The following is a 13,839-nucleotide window of genomic DNA, read 5'->3' as shown; positions in this document are numbered from 1 at the left end:
ATGCTGATTGTACTCAAGTTGATCCATCAGTGGACTTGGGTACAACCAGCCTGTTTTTTTTTTTTTTATTTTTATTCCCCACATGCGATTACTGCTGTTGGCTATAGCAGTACTCATTGTATTCTGCGGGCCGGGAAGGCTCCCCACACTCTCCCACTGACAAAACACAATAGTACTGGGGGACGCATTCCCCTATCAACACTGACTGTGTTGATGGGGAAATCAGATGATTTTCTTTCCTTGTACCCATGGTGCAAGGAAAGCAAATCAAATCACCTATGATCTGCCTGAGGACTTTAAAAAAAAAAAGATAAGTCTCTTCTCCATGTTCTCTGTATTAGAAAATGGATATTTTCTTGCATGGGCAGGGTGACGGTATCCCTTTAACCCTATTACCTTTTTATTGGGAACCGCTTTGCTTCCTGTTTAACTACTTCCCACCCAAGCCAATTCTGACATTCTTCTCCTACATGTAAAAATCTTATTTTTATTATTTTTACTTTTTTTTTGCTAGAAAATTACTCCGAACCCCCAAACATTTTGTATATTTTTTTTTTTAAGCGGGCCCTGGAGAATACAATGGTGGGTGTTGCAATTGTTTGTCACACAGAATCTACGCAACAAAAAAGAAATACACTTTAATTTTAATGCAAAAAAAAATGCAATATATAATCCAATTTTTGGTAAAATATAAAAGATGATTTGCTGAGTAAATAGATACCTAACAACACGTCACGCTTTCAAATTGTCCACGCTTGTGGAATGGCGCCAAACTACGGTACTTAAAAATCTCCATTGGCAACTCCTTTAAAAAAATTTTACAGGTTACCAGTTAGAGTAGGTCTAGTGCTAGAATTATTGCTCTCGCTATATCGTTTGCGGCAATACCTCATGTGGTGCGAACACTGTTTACATATGCGGTTGCGACCTACATATGTGTTCACCACTGCGTGTGAGCATGGTGGGATGGGGTTGGTTTGGTGGGAGGCGGGAGAGGGGGGAACATCCTCTCCCACTGCCTGTAAAAGCAATCCAGCAGCTAATTCGCCACTAGGATGAGTTTTACATTACAGGGAATAGCTAGCTGTAAAAAAAAAAAAAAAAAAAAGATCCTGGGATGATGTCTGTATGACCACTGAAAGTCCAGGATGTCCTATGACATCCTACAGGCAGGAGGTGTTAAATATGCCGGAGGTATTTAAACTGATTGGGCATGCATCAAACAGTGAAGAGCCAAATACACAATGGTAAGGAGGCTTTAGCTGGCCATACATGGATTAAAATGTTGCCAATCGAGCAGGGACAAGCCACATTTCAATGCATGTATGGGCACCGATTGACTTCTGAACAACTGCCCTGTTGGATTTTCCCCAATGGATCAGTGCTGCAGGCTACAGCCTGCAAAGCTGATCAGTGCCTTACCCATGCCACATCTGAGGAGCTCAGTGACATCTGACTGCAGTGGACTACCCAGGTGAACATTCTGATTTTCAGTTGCAGTATTTGCTGGCAGAATTTTAAAAATTGCTTTACTTTGTTGCTTTCAGTTGCTTATTAATATTTTTACTAAATGCCTTTATTTTCTTTATTCCCACTCCAGGTTCTGCCATTTTGGCCCTTCTGTTAGCTGGATATTTGGCACAGCAATATTTGCCTATGCCCACTCCAAAAGTTCTTGGCATAGATCTTGGAACCACATACTGTTCTGTTGGGGTGTTCCATCCTGGCACAGGGGAAGTAAAAGTCGTCATGGATGATGACGGTCACCAGAGTATACCAAGCATTGTGTCCTTTACAGAGAATGATATATATGTGGGATATGAAGGCATGGAGCTCGCAGATGCCAACCCCCAGAATACCATATACGATGCCAAAAGATTTATTGGGAAAATCTTCAGCCCTGAGGAGTTGGAAAAGGAGAGTGACAGATATCAATTCAAGGTAAGACTGTACACTGCGCTTCATAGAGAATGTGACACAAAATAAAACCATTTGTATTAGGGGTGCACCATGATAGTCATGTAATGGACTAATTGGAGATACAGGACCCAGAAAGAAAAAGATGGAAGGACCTCTGAATAAGAAAAAAACTATAATCTCTGTGCCAATATCTTTATTAAAAGTGCCGGGCAGCGATGACCAGATATTGGTGGTTGAAGCCCATGTCTAATTCCACAGCAGAGAATTAAAAATAGAGCTTCACTTGTGTGCAAATCTAGCCCTCTTACTATTACCCGTTCCCAGCGGCGGCCCATTCATCAGGGGCACCACCTCCCCTTTTTTTTATATTATTATTATTATTTTTTTTTTTTTTTTTTTTTTGAAGCACGTGATTAGAGCCAGAGGCTCTAATAGGCTTAAAAAAGGATGGGCTCGGGACGCAGAGCACACCCACTTGTGTGACAATAGTGAATGAATATCGGCTATTGTCACACTGATTCTCCTCCTCAGAAAGCGGGTCCTGAGAACCGTCACCTGATTGGCTAAAAGGACAGGTGATCCTATTGGTCACTGAGGAGGAGGGAGGAGACGCACAGTGGAAGCTGCCAGGATGCAGAGGAGGAGGAGACGCGATGGAAGCCGCTGCCTGTAGGAGTGATGCCCACCCGCGACCTAGATGGGGTAAGTGTGGGGCTGGATGACCAACCGACCACGCAGGTCTTTTGGATTCCTACTGTCATTTTCCACTACAGGTTTGAATCTGGTTTTGAGAAATGTGTTTAGTAATGATATATACAATGTCCACTTTACTTCCATCTGATAGTGGACTCTTATATCCAAAGATACACCCCTTATGTTCTTACTGTTCATTTAGTCTTGACAATATTTCTTTAAATGCTTTCTTAGCAGTATAAAGCCCATTGACTATATTCTGGATGCTGTGTCTGTAGGTTGTGAACAATGATGGAGAAGCTGTGTATTCAATCAAAACCAATGAAACCTTTACCGTCACCCCAGAGTACATTGGATCTCAGCTACTATTAAAGCTGAAGAAGATGGCAGAAAAGTACCTTGGTATTCCTGTGTCTAAGGCTGTTATTTCAGTTCCTGCGGAATTTGATGAAAGACAGCGCAACTATACTGTGAAGGCAGCTAACCTGGCTGGTGAGTGATGAAGTAGATAGAAAACAATTTTGAGAAACCAATATCATTGACTGCCAGCATATTGTTAAAGCTGTACATAAAGGTATGTTTAGAAAATTGTCACTATGCCGAAAACCACCATTGAATGGAATCTGATATGTGACTGAACTCACAAGGATCTTTATATCTGTAAGATTCATTGGCCATAGCATCTTCTCTGCTTTTTCTAACACCTTTTTTGTGTGTTCTGAATTGAAAAATGTCATTGGCTTAAAGCAGGCGTATCGAAACTTCGGCCGGATGTGGCCCTTTGCTTGCTTTTATCTGACCCTTGGGGCACTATTCCTTCCACTGACACCAACAATGGGGCACTGTTGCTTCGAATGATTCCAGACATGGACTAAATTACCCACTGACACCAACGATGGGGTACTATTCCTCCCACTGACACCAAATATGTAATTTATGTTATTCCCACTGACCACCAAGCCTATGGCATTGTTTACTCCCACGGATGCCAGGGCATTTTCTACTCTCACTGGCCACAGTCCAGCCCCCCTAAAGTTTGATTGTAAATTGGCCCTTGGTTTCAAATGTTTGGGGACCCCTGGCTTAGAGGATCTTCCAGAGGTTGGAACATAGGAATGGAGTCCTATCCAGCTGTCTATACAATGAACATTTCTTCATGGCAAGCACTGATCAATAAGGCCTGTTCTTGGATTTTTTTTTCCCCCGGTGTTATTGATAGGTGATTGTTTCATAGCTAACTTGTTTTCCTTGTTTAGGTCTGGATGTTTTGCGGGTCATCAATGAACCTACAGCAGCAGCAATGGCTTATGGGTTACATAAAGTTGATGTATTCAATGTCCTTGTGGTTGATCTGGGAGGAGGAACGTTGGATGTGTCTCTATTAAATAAACAAGGAGGAATGTTCCTGACCCGAGCAATGGCAGGTAAGCAGACACTTCTATGGTAATATGAGGCAAGATTAAAGTATAACTAAAGGTGGTTGTAAACCTCAGACATGAAATCTGCAGAAAGCATATTCCTCTATAGCAGGGGTAGGCAACTTTTGTTGGAGATCTACCTGAAGGAGATCAAAGAGCTTCGGGGTGAGCCTTTTTATTTATAGAAAAATATTTACTAGCAAGCCCCCAATAATAAGTAAAGACCTATAAGTCCTTCCAGGGCCAAGAACCAAAGCATCGTGACCACAGTGTGCGTACACCACTGGGTGCTGACTCTGCAGCTTAAGGGGGAGTGGTTGGGGGTGGTAAAACTGCGGCTCAGCTGAGAGGATTTTACTCCCCACCCAAAATGACCCCCTCTGCTCAATGCAATTCACTCCTTACCCATATTCCTCACGATCGAGATCTCCCCTAACTCCCCTTATCCTCACTCCCAGCCTACTCCCTCAGTACAGACTCCCCGGTCCAGCACAGACCCACCAGCTTTCCAACACAGAACTCCTCCCCAGCACAGCCTGTTCACCTCTATGGCCAACCGCGCAAACTGTTAAATCGTTTCCTGGGCTTGCCGGTAAGAGCAGTAGGCCAGAGAAACGCCTGTGAGCGGAGGGACATTTCCCCCCCCACAGCTTCGAAAAGCGATCCAGTGGCTAATCAGCCTCTTGGATCACTTTGAAGAGTAACAGAATGGCCAGCGGAAAAAAAAAAATACCGAAGTTATAGCTGATAACTTCAACCATAACCCCGGCAAACCACTTCAAAGCCGCAATGTGTGTGTATAAATTCACGTATTGTGGCTGGCAAATGGCTAGAGTTACTTCAGTCTCTTCAGAGGTGCTGCATTTGGTGCATGAGATCAGTGGAAAGTTACCCTGAACACTCCAGTTGGACTTTTTGCTGTTCTGCATAGAGATTTATGTACACACAACAATTATTGTGTCATATACCTCATTACTACTGTATATAGCTTTGAGGCTACTACTTGGTAGGGATCCTTTGCCACTTGAGCACACCAAAGAAACCCATTAAAGCAAGTTATTGGCTAGGGTGGAATAACCTCATTGGTCAGCAGTAAGGGTGCATACACATTGGTCTTCTAGGCAAAAATGGTCTTTATGAAAGGATAGTTGTTTTGGGTGGATTGTGTAATCCTATGAAATTTAGAGTACTGTGTACTAGTTGTTTGAGGTTTATACTAGCCTAAGTTTTTTTGCCTTTGATTAACTTAACAGGTAACAATAAGCTTGGAGGTCAGGACTTCAATCAGAGACTCCTGCAGTACTTGTATGACAATATATATTCTACCTACGGATCATTGCCATCTCTTAAAGAAGAAATCCACAGACTCAGACAGTCTGTGGAAGCCGTGAAGTTGAACCTCACAACGTATAATTCTTCATGGGTTCGTATGCCTTTAACATTACCTGCATATCACTCAACGGAACCAGGGAGGAACGTCGAAGAACATCGCACCCAGGAGAATGTTGCCTTAAATCAAAACAATCAGAAAGATGAGAGCAGTGACACTGAAAAGGTCCATTTTGAAACAGAAATTTCAAGGAAGCTCTTTGAGCACTTGAATGAGGATCTGTTCCAGAAGATCCTGGTGCCCATAGAACGTGTACTAAAAGAGGGACACCTTGGGAAGGAAGAAGTGGATGAGATTGTTCTGGTGGGCGGATCTACGCGTATACCTCGTATTCGTCAAGTCATCAGGGACTTTTTCAGCAAGGAGCCCAACACATCGGTTGACCCTGACCTGGCTGTAGTGATAGGAGTGGCAATACAAGCAGGAATTATGGGAGGCTCCTGGCCTCTTCAAGTCAGTGCAATAGAAATACCAAACAGACATTTACGAAAAACTAACTTCAATTAAAGATTCTGCTGTTCCCTACGTCAATGTGTATTCCAGAGAGGTGTGGTCACACCAATATAGTACGTGTTTTTAAAGCTGCCCTTTAAAAGATATTTATTTTTTTATGACATTTGTGAAAGACATTCCTGGAATGTATAGTCACTTTATGAAGTGTGGTTGGAGAAAGTCTTGGTTATATTTATATCTATGGAACATTCCGCACATCACATACTTGAATGTAGATATCTTTGCATTCATCGTCTTACAGTCTATTTTCTCTTGCAGTGTATAGAGTTGTGCTTTGAAAATGGTCTGTCCTAATTGTGGAGGTTTTCTCACACTTTCTGTCCTTGTGACCACCAAGCCATTAAAGAGGGAGTCCGCCTAGAAAAAAAAAAACATTAAAAGCCAGCACCTACAAACGCTGCAGCTGCTGACTTTTATTAAATGGTCACTTACCTGTCCTGGAGTCCAGCGATGTCGGCAGCCGAGGCTGATCAGTCGCTTGGCTCTCTGCTCCTGCTGCCATTCTCTGTGAGGGAATAAAGAAGTGAAGCGTTGCGGCGTCACTTCCCGGTTCCTGCATGCGCGAGTTGCGCTGCGCGTTCTAAGTGGTCCCGCTATCTCCTGGGACCTGTGTGTTTCCCAGGAGACAGCGGGGGGGGGGGGGTGCGGGAGGGGGCGTGACTCCCGCGGGAGTCTTTTCCCGGAAGTGGGTGCAGATACCTGTCTAATACAGGTATCTGCACCCCCCTCCCCCCTGAAAGGTGCCAATTGTGGCACCGGAAGGGGGGGGGGAGAATCAGGTGAGCGGAAGTTCCACTTTTGGGTGGAACTCCACTTTAAATTGGAACTCAAGAAATACATAGGGGTTGCTTTACTAAAACTGGAGAGTGCAAAATCTGGTGCAGCTGTGCATGGTAGCCAATCAGCTTCTATCTTAAATTAAGCTTTGATTAAAAAAAAAAACTAAAAAAACTGGAAGCTGATTGGTTTCTATACAGAGCTGCATCTGGATTTTGCACTCTTCAGTTTTAGTAAATTACCCCCCCCCCCCCCCCTTTTTTTTTTTTTTTTATTTATTTATTTTTTTTTTTTTTAAAGAGCATAATGTAAATAAGTTACCTCTGAATATTAGTATCCTTTGCCAGTGACATTCTATACTGTACAAATGAATTTCAATAATGCAGGTTATTTCTCACAATGCTTTTCTCCCAGTGTTGTGACGGATAGTTCAGATAATAGTACAGTGCTGGGACTGTGTTGCTCATTGTTTCCTTCCTCAGCCCTTGTCCATTCATAAAATGCTTTGAATTCAATGTGAATGGGCAGAAGAAAAGAAGGTGCAGGTATATGACAGGATTCCCCTTTGTCTATTCACAGATTGTCTTTACATGCCTTTTTGTGAATGGATTTTTTTTTTCCTGGTGTTCCTCTTTTATGTGAAGGAGGACTGTTTTCCTTCTCTGTAAGGCAGGGATGCTCAACCTTTTGAAGAGCGAGGGCCACTTAAGTGATTTGCTAATCAGTCGGAGGCCACAAACTATGGGGTTTTACCACCCCCCCCAAACCACAAATGTAAACCTACCCTTACTGTCCTGAGCTCCCTCTACTGCCCTGTACACACGGTCGGACATTGATCGGACATTCCGACAACAAAATCCTAGGATTTTTTCCGACGGATGTTGGCTCAAACTTGTCTTGCATACACACGGTCACACAAAGTTGTCGGAAAATCCGATCATTCTGAACGCGGTGACGTAAAACACGTACGTCGGGACTATAAACGGGGCAGTAGCCAATAGCTTTCATCTCTTTATTTATTCTGAGCATGCGTGGCACTTTGTGCGTCGGATTTGTGTACATACAATCGAAATTTCCGACAATGGATTTTGTTGTCGGAAAATTTTATAGCCCGCTCTCAAACTTTGTGTGTCGGAAAATCTGATGGAAAATGTGTGATGGAGCCGACACACGGTCGGAATTTCCGACAACAAGGTCCTATCACACATTTTCCGTCGGAAAATCCGACCGTGTGTACAGGGCATAACTCTGCTTTCACACTGATGTACTGCAGGTTACCTGCAGCACTGGGCGATAGACTTCTATGTCTTGAGGGTGTGGTACTAGAGTTGCTACCTCATCTCTTTAAACCTGAACACATATGAATTACACAGGTTCTGAGGCTAATTTAATGCACCTAAGGCACCAAGTGAGTTTAATTACCACCTTGATCAGCCACAGAACCTGTGTAATTAATATGTGTTCGGTTTTAAAGGGATGAGGTGGCAACCCTAAGTGGTGCGCTTTCTGAAAGCACACCAAAGTCACAGGATGTAATAGGTCTAGGCCTCAATAAAGCTAACAGGCGGGTGCACAAGCCCTACGCCTGCAGATCGGTGTGAAAGTAGCCTAAAAACTTTATTTTTTTTAAGTGCTAAAATGCCCATTGCAAAAGTGCAGTGTATGTAATGGCATCGTTTTCCAGGCCACTAGAAGGGTCCCAGGTGAAGTGCACTTGGTATCACTCCGCCTGAGACGGGATCCAGCACTACACAGAAAACAGTGGCTTATGTGGTGCCTGCTTCCTCTGCTGCTGGTGCCAGCTCTATGCCCTCTGATGCTGTAGGATGGCGGGTCAATACTCCATTGATCGCTGTCTTGGCTTGCTGATCCGCCATGCCAGTGCATAGGCATGCACTGCCCTGGTTTGAGGTCGCAGGCCACAGGTTGAGCACCCCTGCTGTAATGCATTCAACATTTGTTCCTTTGGTGAGTCCCCTGGAAGCAGATGACAGTATTACTGATGCCATAGTGGATTCTCAGCAGCAATATATGGTGAATGCTGTTCAGAAAGGACAAACAGGAAGTTCAGCTCCCAGCAATGCCTTGGTGGTCACCAGGATGTGACATCTAGTTAGATGGTAAAGCTCTGTTCTACAAGCAGTAGGTAAATTTCACCTTTTAAGTGCCTATTCTGTTTGAGAATTCTAGTAAGGCTGCATGCCTGAATCTCTCCTGCATTGTGAGAATAAGATACAACTTTTAATTACTAACCTCATCCAATTCCATATAAGTTGGGCTTTCTGCAGCCAAGATGCAATGCTGCTTGAAAAGCTATACATTAAAACGCATAACTTGAAATATTGTAATATCACATAAACATATCCAATTGATGAATCGGTTTGAAAAAGAAGTTTCCTCAAGACAATTGAAAATGCCCCATGGCCTTCTTGAATGTTCCTGTTGCAATACTTTGCACTAGTTTGTCATTTATTTATAATAGCAGTTTACAGTTTGTATATTAGTGGCACCATTCAACATTAGTTCTGCCTGCTACATGAGAGGTGGGCCTGACCAGGATCAGCATCCACCTAGACAGTCATTTTCTCCATAGTAGATACTTTTAGTGCATTGTGCTCTAGTGGAATAATGGCAGAAAGGTGCAGATGGTCACAAGGACTGTGAGAGTTTTCTATGGTGAGGATGCTGGAACAGAATGGCAAATTCACACATATCACGTCTTCTGTATAAGGATAAGTGATGGTGTTGGTTTACTGTCTTCTAGTTAATAATCTTTTTTTTTTTTTTTTTTTTTTGTGATAGCTGGAATCTAATTTTCTGCTTTGTGCAGCTCTGACATACTTTCTTGCTCCTAATTTGTCTAGGAGCGCCCCCCCCCCCCCAATCTAATCCAATTAATATAGACTAAAGCCTTTGTTTTCAGGGAGTCAAGAGGATCCTGTAGGAAGCATGGTGCTGCTTCTTAAGCTCCCGTCCGCACCGGTGCAACTTGTCATGCGATTTGACAGCTCCAGTTTACATGACAAGTCACATCTTATTGTCAGAAATGCAGTAATGGAACTGTTCAAATCGGTGCAGCGTGGACTTTGTGGTGCCACACAGAAGAAGTTCCTGCACTATTGGCGATTTCAGGTGCGACTTGCATAGGCATCTATGCATGAAGTAGCACAAATGTCAGCCAAATCATATTGACGTGGCTTTGAAATTGTGCGATTTCAAATTAAGTCAGAGTCAGTGTGAACGGGTGCTAAAACTTGTTCCGGGTCAGTGACGGTCCTGAAGAGACTATCAGGATAACTACCCTGGACTCTACAGTCTCTGTGTGGCTCCTGAACTTTTAGTCCTCTCCAATTTATCCAATAATACTAGTTTTTTTTTTTGTTTTATTCCTGAGGAGAACGAGCGGGCTCAGAAATCTTTCTCTGCGGGAAGGACATTCTGCAACATGTTTTGCCATTCATGGTCCTGGCCAAAACTTGTAGATCAGCCTTTCTCAAGCTTTTCGACACAGAAAAACCCTAAAAATAAGTTTCTGATCTCGGGGAACCCCTGCTAAGGATTACTATATCTACAGCTCATAGTACTTTAGCGTGATGGTTAGTGAGAAGAATGTGTCCTACATTTGGGGTCAGGGAGAAATAAAAAACACCCTTAAAGAGAACAAAAGACCATTGGTGGCGGTGGTTACTTATCTGAGAGGCAGAAATTGCACGCTGCCCAAAAAAATGCTAGCAACCTCTGAAGGGATCCTAGGGTTCCACAGAACCTTGGTTGAGAAAGGCTGCCGTAGATGATGTTCAATCAGGTGGTTCATAATTGCCAACATCATTCAGGGAACAAGCGTGTGATTGGGGTAAATTTATTAACCTGGGCGCACACAAAATCGAGTGCAGCTGTGCATAGTAACCAATCGGCATGCACAGCTGCACTCGATTCTGTGTTCTCCAGTTTTAGTAAATTTCCTCCAGAGAGTCTTAGCCCGGGTTCACACTGCACCCAACTTTGAAGCCGGACCCCAGCGTGACTTTGGCACGACTGGCATGTGACTTCTGTAACTGAATGCAATGCAAGTCATCCCAAATTTGGATCAAAAGTAGTGCAGGAACCTTTTTCTAAGTCGGAGCGACTCAAGTTGCACCGATTTAGAACTGTTTCGTTGCATCCGTGTGAACCGGGCCTCAGATATGGCCTTTAAAAGACTCCATCTGCTTTTATACCCCATCAGTACCTGATCAGGTATCCACACAGCAGTGAAAACCTTGAAGGAAGGGGGAGGGGGGAGGCATACACATCAGTTTTCAGTGTAATTAAATTGGCAAAGTATTTGTTACAACAGCTAATTTAGTACATTAAAAAACCTGTTGCTGAATGACCGGTATTCACGCATATAGTGTGGCTTGGCCCTGCCTCCCATTCCTTCTCCACAAGAGTTGATTGACAGCAGCCAGGAGCTAATGGCTTCCACTGCTATCAGTCTGCCGTGTGAGGAAGGAGTGAGCTACGGCTCTCGGACACAGCGCTGGATTGCGATCGGGCTCAGATGAGTATAGGGGGGCTTGGGGGAAATCATGTGCACAGAAGGTTTTTTTACCTTTTAATGCAGAGAATACATTCAAGTGAAAAACCTTAAGCCTTTAGAACAGGGGTCTCAAACTGTTGGCCCTCCAGCTGTTGTGAAACTACAAGTCCGATCATGCCTCTGTCTGTGGGGAGTCATACTTGTAACTGTCAGCCTTTCAATGCCTCCTGGGACTTGTAGTTCCGCAACAGCTGGAGGGCCGCCAGTTTGAGACCCCTGCTTTAGAACCTGCTTTAAATTCTATTCCATAGCTTCATATTGAAATAACTGAACGCTGAAATGCTGAATGATTGTGTAGTAAATCCTCTGTTTTTCTCTGCCATTAAAACCTGGCAGCTACTCCCCTGTCAGAAGCCCAATTTTGTGGGCATTCTTATTGATACAGATATTCCCCTGCAGGTGCTCCACTGGAAATGAGTGGTGACACGGCCCCTTCCAATGCATTACTATTGTGGAGCTCAGCTTCCGCCCTTTCTGCTGAGGCTTAGCTACAAATTGCTAAAGGAGAGTAATTTGTAGCAGAGAACACCAAACATATTGCTGTATTACTAGCTTAAAATGATTGTAAAGGTTTGAGTTTTATTTTTTAAAAATAACAAACATGTCATACTTACCTCCACTGTGCAGTTCGTTTTGCACAGAGTGGCCCCGAACACCGTTTTCTGGTGTCCCTCCCCGTATCAGATAACCCCCTAGGACAAGAGCTCTCCCGGGGGGGTTACCTTGCAGGCGCGCTCCCGAGTCCATAGACACAAATGCCGAACTCGGCCCTGGCGCCTGCGTCATTGGATTTGATTGACAGCAGCGGGAGCCAATGGCTGCCCTGCTATCAATCTATCCAATCAAGAGCCGAGAACCCCAGGCAAAGGAAGAGCGCATCTCCGCCGGGTGAAATTCCAGAGCTCAGGTAAGTAAAACGGGGGGGGGGGGGGGGGGGACTGGGGGGCCGGTCACTGCCAGGTGTTTTTTCACCTTAATGCATAGGATGCATTAAGGTAAAAAAACGAGGGTTTACAACCCCTTTAACTAGTCACTTAGTAGTGACAAATCACCAATGAGATTAAAATGCATTAATATTTGTAGCAGTGATTAATCTCCTGTCTGACATGGCCCTTACAAGGGTCTGTTTAGGGATTTTTTAGTGTAAATTTTGTAAGAAGCTTTTGAATGTCCAATAAATCTGTACAGGCTCACTCCGCAGGAATGCCATCATATGCAGTGTTGTCGCAGAACCTTCATTTGGTGCAATGTTCTGTCCATCAATGGCAGTATTAACCTGGTTACAACCAGTACCCAATGCAAGTCTTACTCACATTGAGTAGGATCCTACTTTTTTTTTTTTTTTTCCCCAAGTTCTGAATTATATGTGGACACCGAAGAGAGAATGTTCTTTTATAAGTAGAATTAAAATGATTTAAGAAGTTCATTTTGTGGCTTGTTTATTTATCTGGCTTTCTGCTGAAAAAAAAAAAAAAAAAATTGTCGCTAAGCATGTATAATGTGGTGTTGTGTTTAAAGCACAACTCCAGACAAAAATTGTTTTCCTATGGATAGAGGGGGGAAGATTACAGTTGGCCATGGATGGATTGAACCTTGGCCGGTTCAGCAGGGACCACCGAGATTTGATCCATCTATGGGCAGGCTAGTTGTACTGAAGTCAATCCAACGATCAACTTTGGTACAACCAGACATATTTTTTGTATGTGATTATGGCCAGTGGCTATAGCTGCCAGCAGTAATCAATGTGTTCTGCCGGCAGGGGGCTTGGAGAGCCTTCCCTGCTGGTTGAACAATGATTACTGCTGGCAGCTCTAGCCACCAGCAGTAATCGCGTGCAAAAAATCTGTCTGGTTGTACCAAAGTTGATCGCAGAACACAATAGCGCTTCAAGATGGATTCCCCCATCAACACTGACTTTCCCCATCATTACACAGGACTCCCTTCCCCATACTGCCCCCATCATTACACAGGACCCCCTTCCCTCCCAGCGGTCTCACCTTGATAGTGTCTAGAGGATGTCAGGCGAACACCCTGCCGAACCCTCTGGCAAAGAAGCTCTTCAGTGGCGTGATGGTCTGCAGCTTGTTGAGGGAGGGGGGGGCAGTGTGACTGTGTCTGGGACTGACAGTTGCTCCCCCAACATTCAATTCCGCCCTCATCTCCTGAGTATTATAGCCAAATCCACTTATCAACCAATTGTGGGCAGTATGGGCTCAAGGGGCATCTGCTTTGGGCCTTACAACAATGACTGGACCCTGGGCAGCTACCCCTTTTGCGCCCCCCCCCCGTTGTCACCAGAACCAGTGTCCTCATTTAAAGATTTCCTATCTATTCCTGTTCTGGTGACAACCCCAAATTGGGGATTTTACTTAAATATTCTTGATAACAGTAAAGAGGACAATTGGGGTGAATCTCCTTCATGGGGGCATAGGCAGTGATAAAAACCTGGTGTGCTAATCCCTCTCCCTCTCCACTATATCCAAAACTCAAAAAAAAAAAAACACACAGTACCTAGCATTGGCAGTACACAATGAAAACACAACAACAAA

The 13,839-nt window shown here is 43.9% G+C and overlaps 1 protein-coding gene across 1 annotated transcript; it reads left to right on the top strand.

The window, feature by feature from the left end:
• Positions 1-1,600: 1,600 nt before the first annotated feature.
• On the top strand, positions 1,601-6,002 carry HSPA13 (heat shock protein family A (Hsp70) member 13; the record flags this gene model as incomplete). The annotated part of the gene is given in 4 exon segments (XM_073617052.1): positions 1,601-1,941; positions 2,892-3,105; positions 3,870-4,037; positions 5,285-6,002. Coding segments are annotated over 4 exon segments (1,367 nt in total), but the record flags the coding sequence as incomplete, so codon positions are not given.
• Positions 6,003-13,839: the final 7,837 nt, after the last annotated feature.

This window comes from Aquarana catesbeiana, linkage group LG02 (assembly GCF_042186555.1).
Source record: "Aquarana catesbeiana isolate 2022-GZ linkage group LG02, ASM4218655v1, whole genome shotgun sequence".
Lineage (NCBI taxonomy): Eukaryota > Metazoa > Chordata > Amphibia > Anura > Ranidae > Aquarana > Aquarana catesbeiana.
The sequence above is the reverse complement of the archived record's forward strand: the minus strand, read 5'-3'. Positions and strand labels throughout refer to the sequence as shown.